Source organism: Drosophila melanogaster, chromosome 3L (genome assembly GCF_000001215.4).
Source record: "Drosophila melanogaster chromosome 3L".
Taxonomy (NCBI): domain Eukaryota; kingdom Metazoa; phylum Arthropoda; class Insecta; order Diptera; family Drosophilidae; genus Drosophila; species Drosophila melanogaster.
This window is the reverse complement of record NT_037436.4, coordinates 1,157,692-1,179,460: the sequence shown is the minus strand read 5'-3', so window position 1 is coordinate 1,179,460 and position 21,769 is coordinate 1,157,692. Positions and strand designations below refer to the sequence as shown.

At 40.4% G+C, this 21,769-nt stretch overlaps 1 protein-coding gene across 2 annotated transcripts in view, besides 2 other annotated features; it reads left to right on the top strand.

The window, feature by feature from the left end:
• Window positions 1-87: 87 nt before the first annotated feature.
• Window positions 88-155: a mobile genetic element.
• Window positions 156-2,184: 2,029 nt separating this feature from the next.
• bab2 (bric a brac 2) overlaps window positions 2,185-21,769 on the top strand; it is a 36,848-nt gene continuing 17,263 nt past the window's right edge. For both annotated transcript variants that reach the window (NM_001274313.1, NM_079155.3), the window contains exons 1-2: window positions 2,185-2,480; window positions 4,854-6,703. In NM_001274313.1, the coding sequence (NP_001261242.1) occupies window positions 4,964-6,703 (1,740 nt within the window). In that variant the 5' untranslated portion in view covers window positions 2,185-2,480; window positions 4,854-4,963. The remainder of the gene's footprint in view (window positions 2,481-4,853; window positions 6,704-21,769) is intronic.
• Window positions 16,184-21,769: part of a mobile genetic element that runs on past the window's edge.

Here is a 21,769-nt window from a genome sequence, read left to right as displayed (position 1 = left end):
AAACTTCGAAAATTTTAAATTTTTATTTTTATCCATCATCGAATCGTATTCTAAAACAAATTCTATCTAATTTTTATCAACAATAAAATGAAGTTTTTATTGATCAACACACTGCTACCTACGCAGGTACTAAATTTGATCTGCATAAATTATTTAAGTTTTTATTGCGGCCTTGAGACTCAAAAAATTAGATCGATATTAATAGTTTAAACATATTTGAAAAATCTTTTCATGTTACACATGTAGAAAACTACTACACATAATATGCAATCCTATAAATAAGACTCCTTAGTAATACATTCTTCCTTTTCTCCTTTCTACATAAGCATTGAAACATTCTGGTGACAGGTGACAGTATTAATCAGAGAAAAAGGCGTAGGATTTTCGAGAAAAGGATTCCCCCCTAAGATGTCAAGGCCCCGAGAAAAAAAGGGGAACCCTCAAAGAGTGGGGAGAATCCAAGCACCTTGCCGCCGATTCGCCAAACGAAGGCCGCAAAAAATAATTTGCGAATTGCCACGCGTTTTTTAGCCCATGTGTGCACCCCCGATTTATATATGCAGATATCTATATATAAAAGTATTTGGCCCCCACAGACGCACACACGTATATATTTATATATATATATATAGATATATTTCGAGTGGTCGGGCCAATCGGCGTCGAGCACGAAGTTCGCAGAGGCTCGTGGAGGCGCCCGAATGCCAAAAAGGTCAAAAAGAGAGAGGGCAAATGGAATAAAATATGCAAAATATACAAAATAGCACACACAAATACAGCGCACACGGGCACACGCACACACAGGCAAACGCAAAACAAAGGGGGATTTATTTTAGTTGTTGTTATTGGCTGCGCAAAAAACAATAACAACGGCCTATAGATGCTGCAATAGCAGCAACAACAACTCCTATTAAAAATGCGTTTCCATAGGCGCCGCCTACCGCGTGACGTCACTAGCTGCACTTGCTGCGTCTTTGCCTCCTTTTCTTTCAGCTTTTCCTCGTACTCTTTTCTTTTTTGCTCTTTTCGGTTGCCACCTCCAAGTTTTCGTTTTCGCGGGGCAGCATGGGGAAGAGGAAGCAGAGAAGAGAGTGCAGCCGAAGCTTTTCGTTTGTTTTCGCTCGTCTTTCAGCCGTTTTTTTGTTGTTGCTCTGCTCCCCTTCTTCATGCTGGCTTGTGTGTGCGTGTGTAGGAGCAAGCAGCTTGCTGTCCCACTCGCACTCGCGCCCTCTTACGGCACTTTTAGGGGCGTGGCCAAGTTGTGAGTGTGTTGCTGTCGCCACTTTTTCTCTGCTCTTTTTTGCCATAGTTTCTGTGCCTAAGCAGCAAAAGCAACAACAAGGAGGTTAAGGATGATGCAGAAGAAGAAGAAAGAGGGTTGGCAACTATTTTGAAACACTTTCTTACTGGACATTGGCCAGTTTCTCTTTCTTGCCCCTGCTGTTGCTGTTGTTGTTGCTGCTGCAGCTAGGTTGCAAGTTGCTGTTGCTATTCTCTTCAAGTTGCAGGTGTAGGCTGCAATTTTTTCGCGACCTTAGCATGCTGCTTTGGCGATTTGTTAAGATTTTTGCGATTTATTGGTAAGCATGGCATTTATATAAATAAGAGAACTTATTTCAATAAGTATTCAAACTAATTATAATAAATATGATTCGTTTTTAATTGTAAATGAAGTATGTTGATATAGTAAAAACTACTTTCGCAAATTTATGTGACAACGAAAAAAAAAAGAAACGTTGGGTCTTAGACAATTATATAAAAATCGTAGTGAAATGTATGTTTTTTATGATGAGAAATATGATTCGAATAAAAAACTATTAATCTGTACTAAAATGTATAAAAAAATAACAAAACAATTGCATTCCAGATTAATAAAATATGTTCTCCTCTTATACAATCACGATTTCATTTTAATTATAATTTCTAACATTTCTAAAAATTTCGAAATTTTCAATTTTTTTTCAAGCAAGATCTCTGAAAATTCAAAACAAAGAAAGCAAAGAGCACACTTACTTTCGCTCTTAAACCGCCGCTCTGTCGATTTCCCAATTCGCCGCAAAAACCGGAAAACACCACGCCGGCGCTCTCATTCGCCGCGAGAGAGCGGGCAGCGCAGCTGACGTCGGCAGCGCGGCGTCGAGTTTCATTCAATTTTTTGAAATTCAGTTCGTTTATCTGTGAGATTCAGTTCGTATCTGACTTTCGGCGTGAGTGGAGTGCAGCGTTTGTTTTTACGGCCACTGAAAGCCAGCAACAACAACAATAATACCCACAACAACAACAACAACGACAGAAGCGGCAGCAAAGACAGCAAAGCAAAAGCAACAACAAGTGACGTGCAACAACGACAAGCAGAACAGCATGTGTTGCATGCAGTGAACAAAACAAACAGAACATAAACACAAGTATTCTGTTAATATTTAATAAAACAAGAAAGTGAACTAAAAGTGAACCCATCGAGTGAATACCAGACGAAAAATGTATGTGTGCGTTGATTATTATATTAATTATGGTGCTTTATTTATGACAAATGACTGGGCTGCAATGAAAATCGATTTTATACCTCGACCATGTACTATTCTACATAAGTTATCCAGTGGAAATGCCATCCCCGCCAGACCCCCTCGCACATTTTCCGCGCATTTTCCTTGGCGCTACCAAAGAAATTGTAATTTATTAATTTATAACACAAGCCACCCAGCGAAAAGGTCGTAAAAAGCAATGTTGCTTGGTCGTTTTTGGGCGCCCAGGAAAATTAAGAAGAAAACCCACTCGAAGGAGCAACTTTTCCTACAGCTCCTGCCTTTCCACAGCTCCCGCTTTTCCGAGTGGGTGGCACGCGCCAAAAACAGTTTGTAAACATTTTGCACACAGCGAAAGCCGAGCGAAACACGAGAAAATCCAGACTGTAATTTATTACTTGCTGCATAAATAATAAATAAGCGTTAATAAATAAATACAATATGCAATATATAAATGTGTCCGAGCGCCCGCACACCGCCCCCCCGTTTCTCAACGTGTATTTGTGTTCGTTTTTGTGTGCGGGCGGGCCCACTTTAAGGATACAAAACCTCGAGACTGAATTAAATAAATAAATACAGAAATAATAAATAAATAAAGTGCCCAGCTTGCCTGCTGTTTTATTTTTTTGGCTGCCAACAGCTGCGCTTGCTATAAATAATTAAACGAAAATAATATATTACGAGGAAGCAGGAAAGAAGAGTGTGGAAAGGCAAGAAATCAGGGAGTTTGAAGTATTTAGGATTTCGAGTCAGATACTTGTCAGCAGTTATAATTGTATATGAAGGAAAAAATTAGTTTTTTGCTTCCACATTCACGAAAAACTGAAACTCATTCTAAAACATAATTTTGAATTTATTTAAGGCCAGGCTTTGGTAATAAATAAATGAAAATCTTGAATAATCATAAAATCAGCTTTGATGTGTCGACTTTGGAGATGTGCGAATCTTCTGCATTTGGCAATTTACTTATTTATTTATTTGAGGCCGAGTTTTTCCCAAGAATCATCAAATTTAATGCGAGCAGCCACGATAAAAGCAACAAACATGAATAAATAAGGGGAATAACAAAAGGCGGAGCGCGGCCATAACAATAAACCAAAAGTTGCCAAGAGCAGCAGGAGTAGGAAGAGGAGTAGGACCGATTTTCCTCCGCAGCCCACAGTTCGGGAAACTCTGAGGATTCGGGGTAGCTCATCAGCTCCTCAATTCTCCAGCTGTTCAGCTCTTCAGCTCCCTCGACGATGAGTCCATGGATTCGTATCCGGATCCAGAACAACAATAAAATAAACAAAAATAATAACTGTGGACGGCGCCGAGGAGCTGCGGCCGCAAGATTTAATTGGAATGAAATAATAATAAACATAAAAAGTAGCAAGAAGAAGTATTATAATAACAATAATAATAAATATAATTAAATTTCATGGCGGCAGCAACTTTCCACCCCGACAAAAACGACCCAAGCGAACCGAGCCCAAGTGTGCTGCACAAACACACATAAATTAAAATTATACAAAATATTTAAATAAATATAATTACTTTGGGCCCACTCTCTCCGAGCTCTGCCATAAATAATAATATTTAATTAAATATAAATCTATAGACGGGCGCTGTGCGCATGCAAGTGTATCCAGAGACAACAATACAAAATAAGCAATAATCGCGCGCACACACTTACAAAGCCGCTATATACGCATCCATATATAAATATATATGTATATGCATATATACAATATATATATGTATGTATATAGATATGTGCGTATAAATACAACAATGAGCGGCGGAGACTACGAATAATTGCAGCTCAGTAATATAAATTAAGCCAAATTAAACATAAATAAATGTGTGCTTAGCTTTTAGCTAATAAAGCACATTTCTGGCCTGGGCGTTACAGTGGGTGGGGTTGGGTGGTGGGTGGTGGGTGGCGATTGTTCGGCTGGTGGCTGGCAAATACTAAACATAAATTAATAGAAATTCATGGAAATTTCGACTGGCAGGGAGATGGGGCAAGATTAATAGGCTTATTTAATAGAGTTATGACTAAGAGCACAAATGTGCCCGCTGATTCAGCTTGATGTGAATAAAACACTTGCCACGTTCGTTATCGTTATAGATCCCAAAATATATTCGATTGGCAGGGGGAATAATGTGGCAGACAAGATAAAGCCATATTATAGCCAGCATTCTCTTTGATTGGCAGTTAAATATCTTATTCCGAGTTAATTGAAACAAATTAAATGTATACAAGACTTTCATACTAGCTGTCCATATATTGTATGTTACATATGTCAATCCCGTTCGCACAATCATGTGAGTTTTCCTCTCTTTCAGCTTTGAACTGCTCCCAGGAAAAGTTCTCGTTTCGCCCCCGAAAATGTGTTAGAAATCCCGCAGAAAACCTGCAAGACAACCGATAAGAAGGAAAACTCTATAACAGCACCATGGACATGACCAAACAGATTGTGGACTTTGAAATAAAGTCGGAACTGATCGGCGAAATCGATCAGTTCGAGGCGAGTGACTACACAATGGCTCCACCGGAAGAGCCTAAGATGGTGGAAGAGTCCCCCCAGTTGGGTCATCTAGAGGACCAGAACAGAAAGTACTCACCCGAAAGGGAGGTTGAACCCACTCTGCAGGATCCAAGTGAGGTGGTTGATCAAATGCAAAAAGATACGGAGAGCGTTGGAGAAGTCAAGTCACCCGAGAAGGATGTGGAAACGGAGCTGGTGAAGTCCAAGGCGAGTCCGATGAACGACCAAGCTTTGACTCCCCCACCACGACCTCTGACCTCCAGTGAAGTGGTGGGTCTCCGGGATCCCGAACATACCGAGCTGCGCATGTGCCTGGAGGCCAAGAAGTCGCGCTCCCTACCAGTTTCCCCACAGCCTCAACCAAATCTTAAGCTAGCCGGATCGGCGCTCTTTGAATTCGGTCAGAGATCCTCTCCCGTGGAGACCAAGATCAAAACCAATCCAGAGACAAAACCGCCGAGGCGCAAAATAGTTCCTCCCAGCGGCGAGGGGCAGCAGTTCTGCCTGAGGTGGAACAACTATCAGTCTAACCTGACCAATGTCTTTGACGAACTCCTTCAGAGCGAGTCCTTCGTGGACGTGACCTTGTCCTGCGAAGGCCACTCGATCAAGGCACACAAGATGGTGCTATCCGCCTGCTCACCCTACTTCCAGGCCCTGTTCTACGACAATCCCTGCCAGCACCCCATCATCATCATGCGGGACGTCAGCTGGTCCGACCTGAAGGCCCTGGTGGAGTTCATGTACAAGGGGGAGATCAACGTCTGCCAGGATCAGATAAACCCCCTGCTCAAAGTGGCCGAAACCCTGAAGATCAGGGGTCTGGCGGAGGTCAGTGCGGGCAGGGGCGAGGGAGGCGCCTCCGCACTTCCCATGTCCGCCTTCGACGATGAGGACGAGGAGGAGGAACTGGCCTCGGCCACTGCAATTCTGCAGCAGGACGGTGATGCCGATCCCGATGAGGAGATGAAGGCCAAGAGGCCCAGACTGCTGCCCGAGGGAGTCTTGGACTTGAATCAGCGACAAAGGAAGCGGTCCAGGGATGGCAGCTACGCCACTCCAAGTCCATCCCTTCAGGGCGGAGAGTCCGAGATCTCGGAGAGGGGCTCATCCGGCACTCCGGGACAGAGCCAGAGCCAACCCCTGGCCATGACCACCTCCACCATTGTGCGCAATCCCTTCGCCTCCCCCAATCCTCAGACCTTGGAGGGCAGGAACAGCGCCATGAATGCAGTAGCAAACCAGAGGAAATCACCAGCACCAACAGCGACAGGTCACAGCAATGGGAACAGCGGCGCCGCCATGCACTCCCCACCCGGGGGCGTGGCCGTCCAGTCCGCCCTTCCGCCCCACATGGCCGCCATCGTGCCGCCACCCCCCTCCGCCATGCACCATCATGCCCAGCAACTGGCCGCCCAGCACCAGCTGGCCCACTCGCACGCCATGGCCAGCGCCTTGGCAGCCGCAGCCGCCGGAGCTGGCGCAGCGGGAGCGGGCGGAGCAGGATCTGGCAGTGGATCGGGCGCCAGTGCTCCGACTGGAGGAACAGGAGTGGCGGGAAGTGGAGCCGGCGCGGCGGTGGGATCCCATCACGATGACATGGAGATCAAGCCAGAAATCGCCGAGATGATACGCGAAGAAGAGAGGGTGAGTCAATAACTAAATTTCAAACCATATGTTTTTATCCCAAGAAAATATTAGTTTTAATCTAGAACACCGAGTAATTGTATATACAAACTTTTAATAATTATGAGATCATATCAACACTTTCGTAACACAAGATATATCAAGTGATATTAGTCATGACTTAACAAATATAATTGCTTGCTAAAGAAATGAGTAAGGTAAATTAAAAAGTTATTTCCCTTGAAATTGCCTGAGGCATAGCGATTTTTCCAGCAAAAAACACGTATTTATTAGATTCTCTGAGAGCTTCAAAAGATTTAGATATTTTGCACATTTCTCTATGAATTCCGCAGCAAGGCCCTTCTAATAGAGTAAATAAGTAATTATGATCGAGAAGAACAGCTATTGTAAACACTGGATATTGGATAGCAGAACTCACAAAATCATGAAGTCATGAGGTGAGGCAGGTGATCAGTGATCGCTGTGACTAATAGTGGTGTTCTACTTGCATGCAAATAAATACATTGTCATTGATCTGAGAAATAACTGGTAGCCCGAGCAGATACAAAGTAAGAGAAGCACGGCGGGCTTATGATCATAAATATTGATAAATAATGGGAATAATTGTGCACTCGCATTACAAGTATGGGTATTATATTGTATATGGCATTTCCCCTCGCCACCTCGTCACCTCGCAGTCCATGGAACCACAAGGCAGGGTTCCGTTTCCTCGATCGACTCCGATTGACCCACGGCGACCCCTTTTCGCCATCGAAGGCTGGGCAAATGCAGCGATTTTACATAATGCGCATACGCCGCGTATGCCGCGTTTGCCGCCGTGCAACTGGAACTCAGACAATCGCTCACTTAGTTGGTTTTTAGTTCGCTGGGAAATGCATATTAACGAAATCTTTTGCATTCCCCCAGTCGCATTTGGCTGCGGGCTGCGTTGTTATTTCTATTAGATTGCAAATTAAAGCTGATTTACTATTTGTATAAGAAACGGCGCAGGGGTTAAGGGGGGGCGAGGTCGCGACATTAAGTGCGTCAGCGACTTGAAAAATAATTCAACAACATTTAATGCTAATGACGAAAATTGCACAATGCACGCATACAGATGAGCTGAGGAAAGGCAAAGAAAATCAACAAAATTATAAACAATTGGCAGAAATTGATGGCAAGGCAAACAAAAGTCGCACAAATATTTGATTTGTTCGTCTCGTGCATCTGATTCTCCATAATTGCAACTAATGCGCCTCCGATTTTCGCTCACTTTTGCACTTTGGATTCTGCATTCTTGTCTCCGGTTTTCCGATTTGTTGTTTTTCCAGCGCTACTCACTTAATATTTGACATTGAGCATTAGTCTTGAGCTGCCATATTTTTCCACGTTACCACTTACATAAGCTATGCTAAACGTATGTAAATAAATCAATAATGAGTTTGCGACATGAGTGTACAAGGAAATTCAAGAACGCATAACACATGTACTATATACATACTCGTATGTGAACAAAATCCAAACTAAAATGGCAGAAATCATCCGAAAATGCTTTGGAAAACTTTGATGTTCAGTGTAGCGCATAAATAAATATAGTTCCGATTCCGATATCGAGTCAGCTGCCTGCATATTTATGCGAGCAAAATAAATTAAGATGGAGGGTAAAAATCGTTGGATGTTCCCTCCCGATTTCCCATATTATTCCCTGCTTTTTGCTCGCACAATTTGTTCAATTTGTTGTTCCTTTGTTAATTTATTAAAATGAAATGTGAAATAAAATCAAGAAGAAATAGATGGCAGTAAAAGAAGGGAGACGTACAAGTTGGCAGGCACACCATTGTCGAAACCCCCGCCACCACGGGAAAGTCCACCAAAAATTTGACGACGTCACTGAGAAAATCCAGAAGGATGCTGCGGCTGGGAGCCTGTTACTTAATAGAGTCCAACTTTTGCCTCAGTCAATTGCCAGAGTTTTCTCTCGCCGAGTTTCCTCACTTTCATTCATAGACCTCGGACTCGGAAAACTCACAAACACACACAGGGAACGAGAGAGAGATGCGGAGACACACACGCAGCATTGGGAAAACCCAGCAGTCAGGAAAAGTCGCAAGAAGCTCCAAGTCTAGAGGGCTCTCACACCCCCCCCCCCTCCACAATCATTTTGTACGAGTTCCTTGACTTTGGCTTTTCTTTTGTGCGTTTGCGATTTGTTTTTGCAAGAAAATTACACGAAATTGCCAAGTGCTGAAAGTTCTTTGACAGCCAAGGGCGGCCCACTCCCGCTTTTCCGACTTTTCCAGCTTTCCCAGCTTTCCCAGCACCTCTTTGTCTCCGGCGTTAGTCATAATTGCTCCATGTGTATCTCTGGCTTTTGGGTTCAGCCAGCTGGTTTAGTTTTATGCAAAGCAGGTTGCTTGAACTCTGCGCTTCGGAAGCCGAGCAACTGGAATGACGGTTTCTTCCACTTTTGACCGTGTGAATCTCCCCTTCGGACAACGAATCCAAATCTCCAGCCTAAGCCCAGTGTCATCGGCTGTTTCCTGTGCGGTCCGCAGCTCATTAGAGACCTTTGATTGATTCGAACCGAACCGCCGGTGTAGGGAAATAAATCAAATTTATGTGCGCAGGTTTTACATAAGCCTGGTGATCGCCGATGGCCGGCCACCCCGAAGAAACAATGGGAAAATCGAATGGGAATGGGAATGGGTTTCCAGGGGTCTTATCTGCTGAAAGTCGGAGGTTTTCTGGCGAAGATTAAAGGATTTCGTAAGGCGGGCGGCACTTTGGAATTCAGACGCCAGAATTATATGTGAATTCTATAATTTACGAGGCAATTTCGATAATTTCTTTAGTTTGTGAGCGGGCCATAAACGTTGCAGCAATTGTTCCTGCTCAAATGGTTATATAAAGGGAATTTTCGGTGTTCGGCGTGGAACACACTCGAAATAAATAAGTAATTTATTTTATGGCAGGCCCGAGCAGGCCATAAACCCACATAGATCTTATCGCCGCGCAAATAATACAATATAATCATAATAACAATTTGTAATCTTAAGTCGCGTCGATGCGAGCTCTTGGCTTTGGTAATTTCCTTGATAAGATTCCTCCCCTTCAGCCTGCTTTTTTAGCCCGATTTTTTTCTTCTTTTTTTTTTTTTGTTTTCTACACTATTTTTAATTCTCGGTGTATTGGCGCTACGTGATCAGTGCTCTTGTAGTTCTTATATTAAAGACTGATAAAGCCGCCTGGATTGGATGACTCGTGGAGAGGGACTGGTGACGCAGTGACTCGCTGAATTTGGCCAAATCATCTTTGTATTTACAGGCCGACGGTGATTGTTTAAATAAAGAAAAAACGATTATAGTATACGGGGACAATAGAATGTTTATAACACTTTATATATGGGGTTTTTCTATCCAATGGCCGTCGAATCATGGCCCCAGACCGTGCACTTGCTGGTGGGTAATTATAGAGAAATATTTGGCTAATTGACTGTGGCATATATGTTTGGTATCAGATTGGGGAGTTTATGGCGAAACACCTTTGGAATCTGATTTTTTATCGCTTTAGGTTTCTTTAATAGTGCTCCATATTATTGTAGTTTACTACTCAAAATAGCGACCTTTGTGTTCAAAAATGGATTGATTCTTTGTGGTCTGCCATCTGTAACATTGTGATTCTGAAATGGATAGTATTTTCGTCCTAGAGCTAGAATTTTGTACCCTCTAAAAAGCTGGATGAGTTCGTTCTCCTGCCCAACCCACTACATTTCCATTTGCTTAATGTTCCAGCTGCGCTCCTTCGTTTGTTTTCCTCGCGTTAAGTTTTGTTATATTTCCATTTATTTGGCTGCCTTTTGTTACACTTTATTTATTTATTCCGCATTTATTGTGGGCTACAGACACACACTTTTCTGTCGTTAGTGCAGTCGCGACTGTTGTCTTTATGACGACTGTGATGACGACGATGACGATGTCGATGATGATGATGATGATGAATGCGATGATGATTGTTAGCCGTAGCCTGTTTCTGTTGCCATTTCAGTTTCAGTTTCTGCTGCCTCGGTGTGTTTTCATTGTAGGAAAGACACAAGAAAATTATAGGTATCTGCCCTTATGGCGCTGCGCAGCGGAGCGAAACAATAAAATATAAAATAAAATATGTACGAGTCTGTTTACGCAATTACAAGCAGACAAACATAGCGCGACCGTCCCAGAGATACAATATTTATAACCGACAGATACCAGCGCCGCAGATACAGATAGAGTCGCAGATACATAGATACAGATACGTGTGCATCTCGCAGATACTGCAACAATTAGGTGGACTCGCAAAGGGAGCGCAGATAACGGTGTAAATGAAAACCGAAATTAAAGAAAATTATATCGCATCTGGCGGAGAAACTAACGCCTCGCCACAAATGGCATTATAATGTGTTATAATTCGACAGTGCTTACACAGAAAAACGAAAATGTGTCATTGTCATGGTGCAATGATTGATATTGTGAAGCCGAAGGTACTCGAATAATATCATAGTACAAGTGCAATACTTGCTGAATTCAAACCGCTTTCCTGCGAAAATGTGAGGAGCGTCTTTTCTGCACTTTTCTTAAGATAACCGTACTCATGTTTTTATCCAGGATAATGACAAACACGAATTGCAGCAGTAAGTGCGTGGAAAAGGAAAGCGCTCTGTAAACGCCTCTAATTTGGCAACCAACTAAAAAAAATAAATGCTCTTTCCCATCGTTTTCTGGCACTCGGGCCTAATGGCACCACCCACCCAGCCATTTTCCACCCACACCGCACCACCCACTTGAGTAGCGAGTGCAACGGCAGTTTCTTCTTTATGCGAATGCAATTTGCTGGAAAGGTTCGATTGCCGCAACTGCACTCCATGTGGTTTTCCTTTTTCCAGCCGCTTGAGCCCTTTTGTGCATCCTTTGGCAGGCGGATGATTCGGCGTGAAATTAGCCAGCAAAGTGAGCGAAATCGAGTGGCTTTTCAGCTGGGGATTTTCCGACTCCGACTCCAAGAGGGGGGGTGGGGTAAGTCCATCCATTCCGAGCGGAGACTTTCTGTGGTGTTTGTTTATCTCCACGGGTTGAGTCGCATCTGTAAACAGAAACAGCGTTTGAGGAATGGGCCTTTGAAGTTGCCTTTCCTGCATTTGATTTGTTATTTTATTACTCTACGAATTTTAACACATCTGCTGGAAATGCATCTGTGAATTATTAAATGTATCTTGTATCTTGTATCTGGTATCTTCTTCGGCTGCCAGCGACGAACACATGTAAACGGAATGTTCTCTGCTTCTCCATCTTCGCCTCTCGCGCGCACATCAATATTTATTACTTTGTGTACATTTGCCGTAGAACAAATTCTTTTTCATTTATTTATTTTCCCTCTGCACTGCATTTCTTAATTTAGCCATTCCTCTTCATCTGCTTCGTTTGTGTCTTGCTCCCTTCCTTTTCGGCCCTTCCTCCTTCCTCCTCCCCCTTTCCAACGACTGCAATTGTTATTTTTTTTTTTTTTTTGTTGCACCCCCGCTTCGTCGGCAGAGAAAGAAACAAAAAAGGTCAGCAAAGGGGGTGAGGATCTTCCCAAATCGAATCGTATGATATGCACATGAAAAGATACTTTCATAACTATATTTCGTATATCTCAAATATCATATCATCACAACTAAAATGATCTTACCTAAAGTTAAAAAAAAAAAAAAGTACATGAGTGTTTCATGTTTTTAGTGTTCAATACATCTATGTATATCTTCCGCAGTAATTTTGCTCAGTGCATACTTTTCTTTACATTTGCTCTTGTGTTCCCTCTTTTCTGTGGCGTGTAATTATTACGATTGGATATATAATTTGTAAAGAGAAACATATGTTTCCATTTTAGTTTTTTATGCTACTTTTGAGCTGCTCTGGCTGGCTGCTGTTATTTATGCACTTTATTAGTTGTATACAGTTTGGTTTTCTGAAATGGAAGCGGAGTGTTATTCATTTATTCAGAGTCATAAGTCAGAGGGAACTGTTTGGAATGCAATTGAAAGCTGATTTTCTAATAGCCGAGCGGATCTCGGCGGATGGCAGATGGCTTTCGATCTATCTGTGCGGCCCTAGCATCTGGGAAAATGGCCAAGTAGGTCCGATAGATATATATTCCGACAGCGGATGCATCCGCCAGATACACGCAGCCCAGTCAGCGGCACCTGAGCTCAAAAATGCAAATGCAAACGTCGTCTTTTCCAGGTAAATAGCGACTCAGAAACTATCGCATTTACAATATTTGCTCAACGAATACATTTTCTACTCAATATTTATTTAACGGCAAACAGAAACGTCAACAGAAGATGTGCTTAAACAAAAGATAAACGCTAAGTTCGTCGGCGACCACGCCCTGTGCCTTGTGGCTGCAGCTCGTATCTTGTATCTTGAATCTGATGGATGCGAAGTGAGATGCGAGTAGCTGCGGTTGTCCAATTGACACCATTTACTCCTCAGCGCGGATTCTGCGGTGGCTTCTGTCGCCTGCTGCTTCTGCCATGTTGCATGTTGCTGCGGGGATGTTGCTGCTGCTGCCGCTGCTGCTGTTGAGATGTTGCCGCCGTGGCGTTGACAGGCCGCAAGCCGCAGTTGCGCCCAGCGTCTCAGCCAGTTGTCAGCGGGCCACGCACTTTTTGGTGTCACTGTACGAGTCTATTTGTCTGCCAGAAGCAACAGATGCAGCTACACTGAGCGAACGAACTGAGCATTCATTCATAATGGTTGAAGAAAAGCTGTTTTTGTTTCCTTAGAACTTGTATCCCTTATTCATTTGTAGTTCTTCTTAAGCATATTCTACTGATCTGAGACAGCATTTTCTGACTGTGTGTACTGCCACTTTAGAGACAACGGCAGCCGTCGCATTAATTCTTAAGCAATATTTATAGTTGTATTTTGTCAAATATTTGCACAGTTTGTTTTGTGCGCTGTCAAAGACATTTATCAAGAGTCTGCAAATGCAGCTCGCAGTTGCGACTGCTGCAGTTGCATTTGCATGTGCATTTGTATCTGTATCTGTATCTGCATCTGTATCTGCTAATTGCCACTAGTTTCGCAGCCGTTCTCATCGCCGTTTCGGCGTTCATTCATTATATTGTCGCCTCGAGTTGTCTTTTTCATCTGTGTGAGGTCAAATTTACTTTATTAATTACAACCGCAGCAGCGGCAACCGGCAGCAATAAATTTAAATGAGTCGCAAATGTGTGCCGCTCATTTCGGAAAACACACGACAAAAATTGGAAACTAAATGCTGCCTAATTTTTTAAATTGCCGCGCTTGGGGAACCGAAAACGCTGACTCGATTTGGCGACCCATCCTCCTCTACATGTGTAGTATATTTATTTATTCGCCTTATTCCAGGAATACTTACTTATTTTCCACGCTCGCCATAATTAATTAAATATTTTCATAGCCCGGTGTGTGTCTACTTTGCCTACTTTATAATGGGCCGAGCAAAACTAAATAAATTTCGCGCCGAGCTATAATTAAATTTATGTGGCTGAGTCACCTTCGTGTGCGATGAATGGACACCAACTTGGTCAATGGTCTATGTATCTATGCTTCTATGCGTCTATCTATCTATCTCTGTGCCCAAGTCGAAGTCGGATCTCTAATCCATATATTCCATATATTCCATATATTCCATTTAATCCATTTATTATGTATGTATGTATATCAATTTATTGAATTGCTGCACAATGGCAGCGGGGAAAACGCCGAGTCAGCGGATTGTAATTTAGCAGTTCCCACAGATCTCAATGCATTTCTGCCGGTGATTAATTGCCGTGCTTATTATTATTCATTTCTATGTGGCTGGCTGGCTCTAAAATCTCAACTATTTTTCTGACATTTACTTGAGGCATTTGCCAGTTCGTATTTTATTTCAAATACTTTGCTTACGGGCGACTGCCGAACAGGTCTTTGAACTGAACTGTTTTCGCATGTGCGCCAGATACAAGATACGCGCCTTTTGTTGTGTTTCTTGGCTTTGTTTGCGCTCGGGGAACTTGTGCCAGCGAGCATAATTACTCGAAATTAAATTCTAAATTTATAGTTTGCATTAAGGCATTAAGGGAATGACTAAGAGACACGGCTCGGAGCCGTGGGTGTGGGTGCGACTTTTGTGTTTTTCGCCCTACACTCAACATTTTCTCGTTTGCAAATGATGCTGCGGCTGCGGCTGAATCATGTCATCAGATTATAATGAAATTGGTTTATTAGTGATAATTCGGGCTGTCGCCTTGGGGAGTGGCGTTCTTGGCCCAGGAGTTGTCCGATGACTCAGGCCGTGAATTATGATATAATAAATTTGTCAGATAAAGTGCGAATCGACTTCGATCCGGGGTTGTGCATATGCCAAACATATTTATCAAACGTCTGTATGTACATATGTAGTTTGTAGAAAAGAAACCGTTTCTAGGTAGATAATCAGTTCGAATGGCTGAGCTACCAAACTTGTGATTATTGTTCCTCGAAAGGCTTCTAATTAGGCACCTGGGCAGCCGTCTTGCATGTAATTAGCCATAAATTGTAATTAATACGCTGGTGAATTGTAAAAAAAAGTTCAATTGAATCCAACAATTAAGTGTGGCAACGGCTAACTAATAAATACATATATAAATTACACGACTGTCCCGCGGAACAGGCGCTCATGTCAATCGAAAGCCAACGCCTGCCATGGTCATTAAAGCTGCCACTCCCCCTTTGGAATTCCGCCTCTTAAAAATTAAAACAAAAAAAAAAAATAACAAAAAAGAATACAATATACTTAATCGCATATGCATAAAGCGAAGACAAAGGAACGACAATCCTCGCTGTAATTACACAGAAATTTAAATAATAATAAAAAGTGGGAAAACTTTTACGTTGATGACTCCCGCGCTGGCAAGCCGGCAATTAAAATATAAAATGTTAAGTAAAAAAAATCCGAAGCGAGTGGAGGGGATACAATAAAATATGATCGTGTAATTTTTTATAGTTTTAATTAATGGCTTTTCTTAGAGAGCTCTGCCGACTCACCCCTCCACTCCCGCACCTTCGCATATCGCATGTATTTTCCATTTCCATTTCGCCTCGAATGTGTTTCTGTATTTTCGGTCGGTCAGTTGGGCCACATTCGTAATTATATAGTTTTATTGTAAGCCACAAGGTATTTTTCACCTTTGTCATCGTGACGATGGGGTTTTCAGCTCGCTGGCATTTTCCCTCAGCCATTTCCCGCTTTCCCAAGCCCGCTTCCATTTCCACCAATTTCCATTTCCACCATTTGCTGGGTGCAGCGGAAATGGATGAAAAGTCGTTTCTATATGCTTTACAATCTCCTTTTAGACCATGAAGCCCCACCGATCCCCAATATTCCAGTTTGCATTGAGATTTATCGAGCATTGGCTCGATCTTTATTTATAGCCACCGAAAGTGGCGTTATTAATAATATTTATTTAAATGGTTACTTTATTGTAAAATCCCAAATAAGAAGACTTTACTCGTTGAGTTTTTGTAAGAAAACTGATTTTATTTGGAAATATCTTCGGTTTAAATAGGTGACATGAGAATCGCATCTTAAAGTAAATGGCCTACGCAGAGGCCTACGTAAATAGTCCCCGCCTTATCGAGGTCCCACGCTCGGGCACATCTGCCTATCTTGAGCGGCGAGGACCTTATCTGTGGTCTCCCACTAAGGGACTATTTTAGGAGGCGGGGAACGATCTCAAGTGACTGACTCATGTAGTGTGCACTTAAATTACATGTTTTTGAGCAATGCACCCATGTCGCCTTAGATAACAAAATCCTAAATATAATTTATCGCTCTCGATTCATTTACATAAGATATGAACGGAGCCCAAAATTGTAAGTCTTTAAATATATTCGTGTTCATGTGTGAACATTCTGCCAAAGGGCCAGCAAAGCTGAGATGTACATTAGTATATTAGTTGCATTTATAACAGTAGTGGACTGTATTTATTTGATATATGTTCATTTATTTTGCAACTAAGATTTCAATGGGCCTAGTTTTTCTGGCTTTTAATTTTATTGGATTACAATTATGGTTTATATTATTTTTAATTCAACAATTTGTACTTAATTAACTTATTTTAAACATTTTGCTTTTTCTATGTAGAAGTACATTTTCTATTAGTGGACTGTATATTTTTATTTGTTATATTATTTTATTGTTTATTTACTATTGATATTTATAGTACTGGCAACGGACCTGCAAAGGTTATTGCTTGCATTCTTTGTTGCACAGCACATTTCCGTATGAAATATATTATTAATACTATCATTAGTATTAAAGCAATAATTAATCCAGCATGTCCGGAAATATGATGGAAATGTAAATCTTTCAATTTTTGATGGTTCTCTTTCATAAATTTAATTTCATTATTCAATCGTTCAAATTCCTCAGTATGATTTAATATTGATAGTTTCAGCGGATCCCAAATAATCTTCGGCGCTTCACTAACTTCTCCTATATAAGGTGTTGATAATAATTCTTCACTTTCGGACTGAATGTTATGGTGGGCAACTAGAATTTTATCGTCGGTTCTTGCCGTACAATATGGCGCAATGCTTAAAACTCCTTGCTGAGGCAAATCAAACAATTCAATTTGAGAGCCAGTACATTGCAGACGGACTTTTGAATTCGCAGGAACCTTAAACAACCAACTACTTTTCTTTTCTAACTCTACCCAGTAACTTTTAGAGTCGACTACTGTTTTATAGATGCAGTTCGCCGCTTTATCTGGCTTTAGAGGCTGAATCTCACATGCATTATCATTCGCTGAATTCCAGGGCCAACTTCCTTTGCATATTCTCTTATTTAGTTGCCATTTCTGACATTGATTTAATGTGGCTTCCGTCATTATGTGATAGGAATCTATCTCAAAATTATAAATTAAATATTCGGACGTTGTATGCACCATTATTATCCGATCTTCATTTCGAATTGGCACCGGAATAAGCCTGAACAATTTGGATGGATGCCTGCTAAACAGAGGCACTTTTGCACTAATGATCAATTTATCGTCGATGAATAAACCCCTGGCTGTTAACAGTGTATACACCTCCTTAAGTTCCGTACCTGACCGTTTTCCTGGAATTACTAGGTTCTCCGAAAGACTCTGCTGAATTTTGGCAATTTCTTTTTTAAGCTGATTTGGCCTGAGAATATTTGTATTTAGCCTACCGTGATTAATATCAATCAACAGGCTTATAATGCCTGCTTGAATTTTTTCGCCTTCTTCAATCAATGAGTGTAGCTGTTTCGTAATCATAAAGAATTTTATTGATTCCTTATAAACATAATAATTTTCTTTAAGAACTTCTGTCATGTTCTCAATTCTTATTTGCATACTTCTAAAATTGGAGTTAACATCTTCTGTTGTTCTCTTTAATAGATTAGAAGTTGAATCAACCACAGATGTTTGTTTTTGAATTAGTTTATCAAGGTTGTTCTGGTTATCTAACAAATTCTTCATATTTTCTTCTAATTGCTCTCTATCATCTTCATCCATTATACCAAATAAAATATGATACAAGGAACCCATAAATTCGAAAGGAGCACGCTTGCTTCTAGATCTAGACTGTATCATAAACAATTTATTGTTTTCTTCAAGTTCCGATAACTGACTTTGCATATTATCTAAGACTAGACTACATTGCTCTTCAAAGCTATGAAGTCTTTCGCAAACTTTCCTCATACTTTGTATAAGCGCATTACCCTTTGTTAACATTTTAAAATATGGATCCATTTTATAATAGATAACCAAATTCCAAGAAGTACTCACAATCTCAACATCTCCTAGCGGGTCTAGATATATTGCTGAGGTTTTATTTATTTTGTCTATAGAATATCTTGGTGCTATATCTTTAGGTAATGCGCTAGAAACTTGACAACTTAACACAAACAACAACATTGCCATAATGATTCCGATCTTGGACATTCCCGATGTCGCTCTAGTTCGTCTTTTTGGCTCTTGGTCAGCCTCATTTTTGTCAACAGACTTTATTCCTTCCAAGGGACAAATTTTAGTAATGGGTCTAGTGATATATCCTTCCTGCATCTTTACTTTAGCCACTCGGACCTTATCATCATTCCCCTTATGCACCTTTTCCACCTTTCCTAAAGGCCATCTTGCAGGATGACAATTCTCATCCTTTAATAAAACTATTTGCCCTTCTTCTATATTAGGAATTTCCTTTTTCCATTTATTCCTTTGCTGGAGCGTATGCAAATATTCACTTTTCCACTTAACCCAGAAATCTTTCTTCATTTTTTGGATAAGTCTCCACCTATCCAAATTTCCGATTTTTTCATCTTCCATTGGTTCGACTATTTCTAAAGGTGGTCTTCCAATTAAAAAATGACCTGGTGTTAAAACTTCTTGTTGGTCCTTCTCACTAACTATAGTGTATAATGGCCTTGAATTTAAGCATGCTTCTATTTGACATAAAAGAGTTGACATTTCTTCGTAAGTCAAAATAGTGTCGCCGATTATACGCTTTAAATGGTATTTCATTGACTTAACTCCAGCTTCCCAAATACCTCCGAAGTGAGGTCCTGCCGGGGGAATAAAATGCCAATCAATCCTGTCCTTTTCAAGCTGCGCTGCAATCGTTATATTTTCTTGTATTGCATTAAATAACTCTTGATCTAATTTTCTTGCAGCTCCTACAAAATTTGTTCCGTTGTCTGAATAGATATTGGAACATTTTCCCCGTCTAGCAATAAATCTTCTGAGTGCTGCTAAAAATGCGTCTGAAGTTAGATCGCTTACCATTTCTAAGTGTATGGCTTTGGTGGCCATGCAAACGAATACAGCAACGTATCCTTTAAATGTTTTTTGGCCACGATTTTTTGAACATTTAACATAATAAGGACCTGCGTAATCTATTCCAGTATTAAGAAACGGGAATGTCATCGTCACTCTATATTTTGGCAAGTTACCCATTATTTGCTGAGCTGTATTTTGTTTATACCTTGCACACGTTACACATTCTCTTAAATACTTTTTCAACGAATTTTTCAACCCGAAAATCCAATACTTTCTTTGGATATAGTTTCGCATTAGGTTTATCCCTCCATGCAATGTTTCCTTATGAGCATTTTTTATTAATAAGCTTGTTAGGTGGCATTTTTCTAAAATGATTGGATGTTTAACATTAAATTCTGCATTGGAATTTTGCAATCTTCCTCCAACTCTTAGAACCCCATCCTTGTCCAAAAATGGATTCAATGACAATATTTTATTATTTGTCTTGATTTCCTTTTTGATTTTAAGGCACTTTATCTCTTGCCTAAACTGGTATTCTTGTTGTTTCTTAATAACAACTGTTTCCGCTATTCTTATCTCCTTTACTGAAATAATTGATGAATAGGCTTTATTTCTTGTTTTCATCTGCACGAATCTATTTATGTATGCTATTATACGTATAAGTTTTTCTATACTGGAATACCTTTCTATTAATTCGTAAATAGGATCATCTATTTTGTCATTTAATACCGTATTTATTAAGACAGGTTCTTCTACAGACTGCTGCCGAGGCCAAAGTTCTTTTGGGTCTGCTAGCCATTTCGGACCTTTCCACCAAAAATCACAGTTGATCAACTGGTTAGAATCCACTCCCCTGGATGCTAAATCTGCTGGATTATCCTCTGACTTAACATGATTCCATTCAGTATTTTTTAATTTCCGAATGTCATCCGTTCTTCTTTTTATAAATTTGATCTTACTTTGACCACTGTTAATCCATGCTAAGGTAATCGTGGAATCACTCCAAGCATAGATCTCCATTATATTGTCAATTGATCCTTTTAGTCTTTGGATTAATTCACTAAGCAGGTGAGCTGCACACAGCTCGAGTTTGGGAATTGTCTTCCTATTTTTTATAGGGTTGACTCTACTTTTGCTAGCTATTATATTAACATGAGGTCCTACTTTAGCATAGACTACTGCAGCATATGCTTTTTCGGAGGCGTCCGCAAATCCGTGAATCTGAATGACTGAAGAACTGTTTGAATTAATCCACCTTGGGATTCGAATATTCTCTAACAATAATAAATTTTCTTTATATTTTTCCCAATAATTTTTATCTTCTATGGATAATTCCTGATCCCATTCACTTTTATTTATCCAAAGTTTTTGAATAAAAAGTTTTCCTGAAACCGTGACTGGTGCCAACCATCCTAACGGATCAAATATTTTTGCTAGCGTTGATAACACAACGCGCTTATTTATATTTTTTGATTCATCATTACAATTTACGCTGAACTTAAATAAATCCTTTTGAGGTTCCCATTTTAGTCCTAAAGTTTTAACACATTCATTTTCGATAATATTGAGAACCTTATTGTCCCCTGTGTCCTCCACAGTGGTTAATATTTTGGAATTGTTGGAAATCCATTTCCTTAAGTTGAATCCAACTTTCTGCAATTCATGGGGAATTAATGTTATTAATTTATTAGCTTCTTCTACCGAATCAGCTCCAGTCATTAGGTCATCCATATAGAAATCATTCCTAATTATTGCACTAATAACTTGGTTTTTACATTTATCTGCAATATCTACCAGAACCCTGGTAGCCAAATATGGTGCAGATGCAGTTCCGTAAGTGACTGTGGTTAATTTATATGTTTTAATTTTTTCTTTTGGAGAATTTCTCCATAAAATATATTGATATTTTTGATCATTATTATCTATTTTAATTTGTCGGTACATCTTTTCAATGTCTGCCGAAACAACAAATTCCCATTTTCTCCATTTAATAATAATGTCAAAAATATCTTTTTGAACTCGTGGCCCAACCCACATTATGTCGTTCAAACTTTTGTTATTCGTAGTTTTTGCTGAAGCATCAAAAACTACTCTCAATTTGGTCGTAAGGCTTGAATCTCTAATCACTGCCTGGTGCGGTAAAAAATATTTGCCTTCATCACTCACTTCAATCATGTGTCCTAAATCCATGTATTCATTCATGAATTTAGTGTAGTCAACCTTAAGTTTTTCATTTCTTTTTAGTTTTTTCTCCAGATTCATGTAAC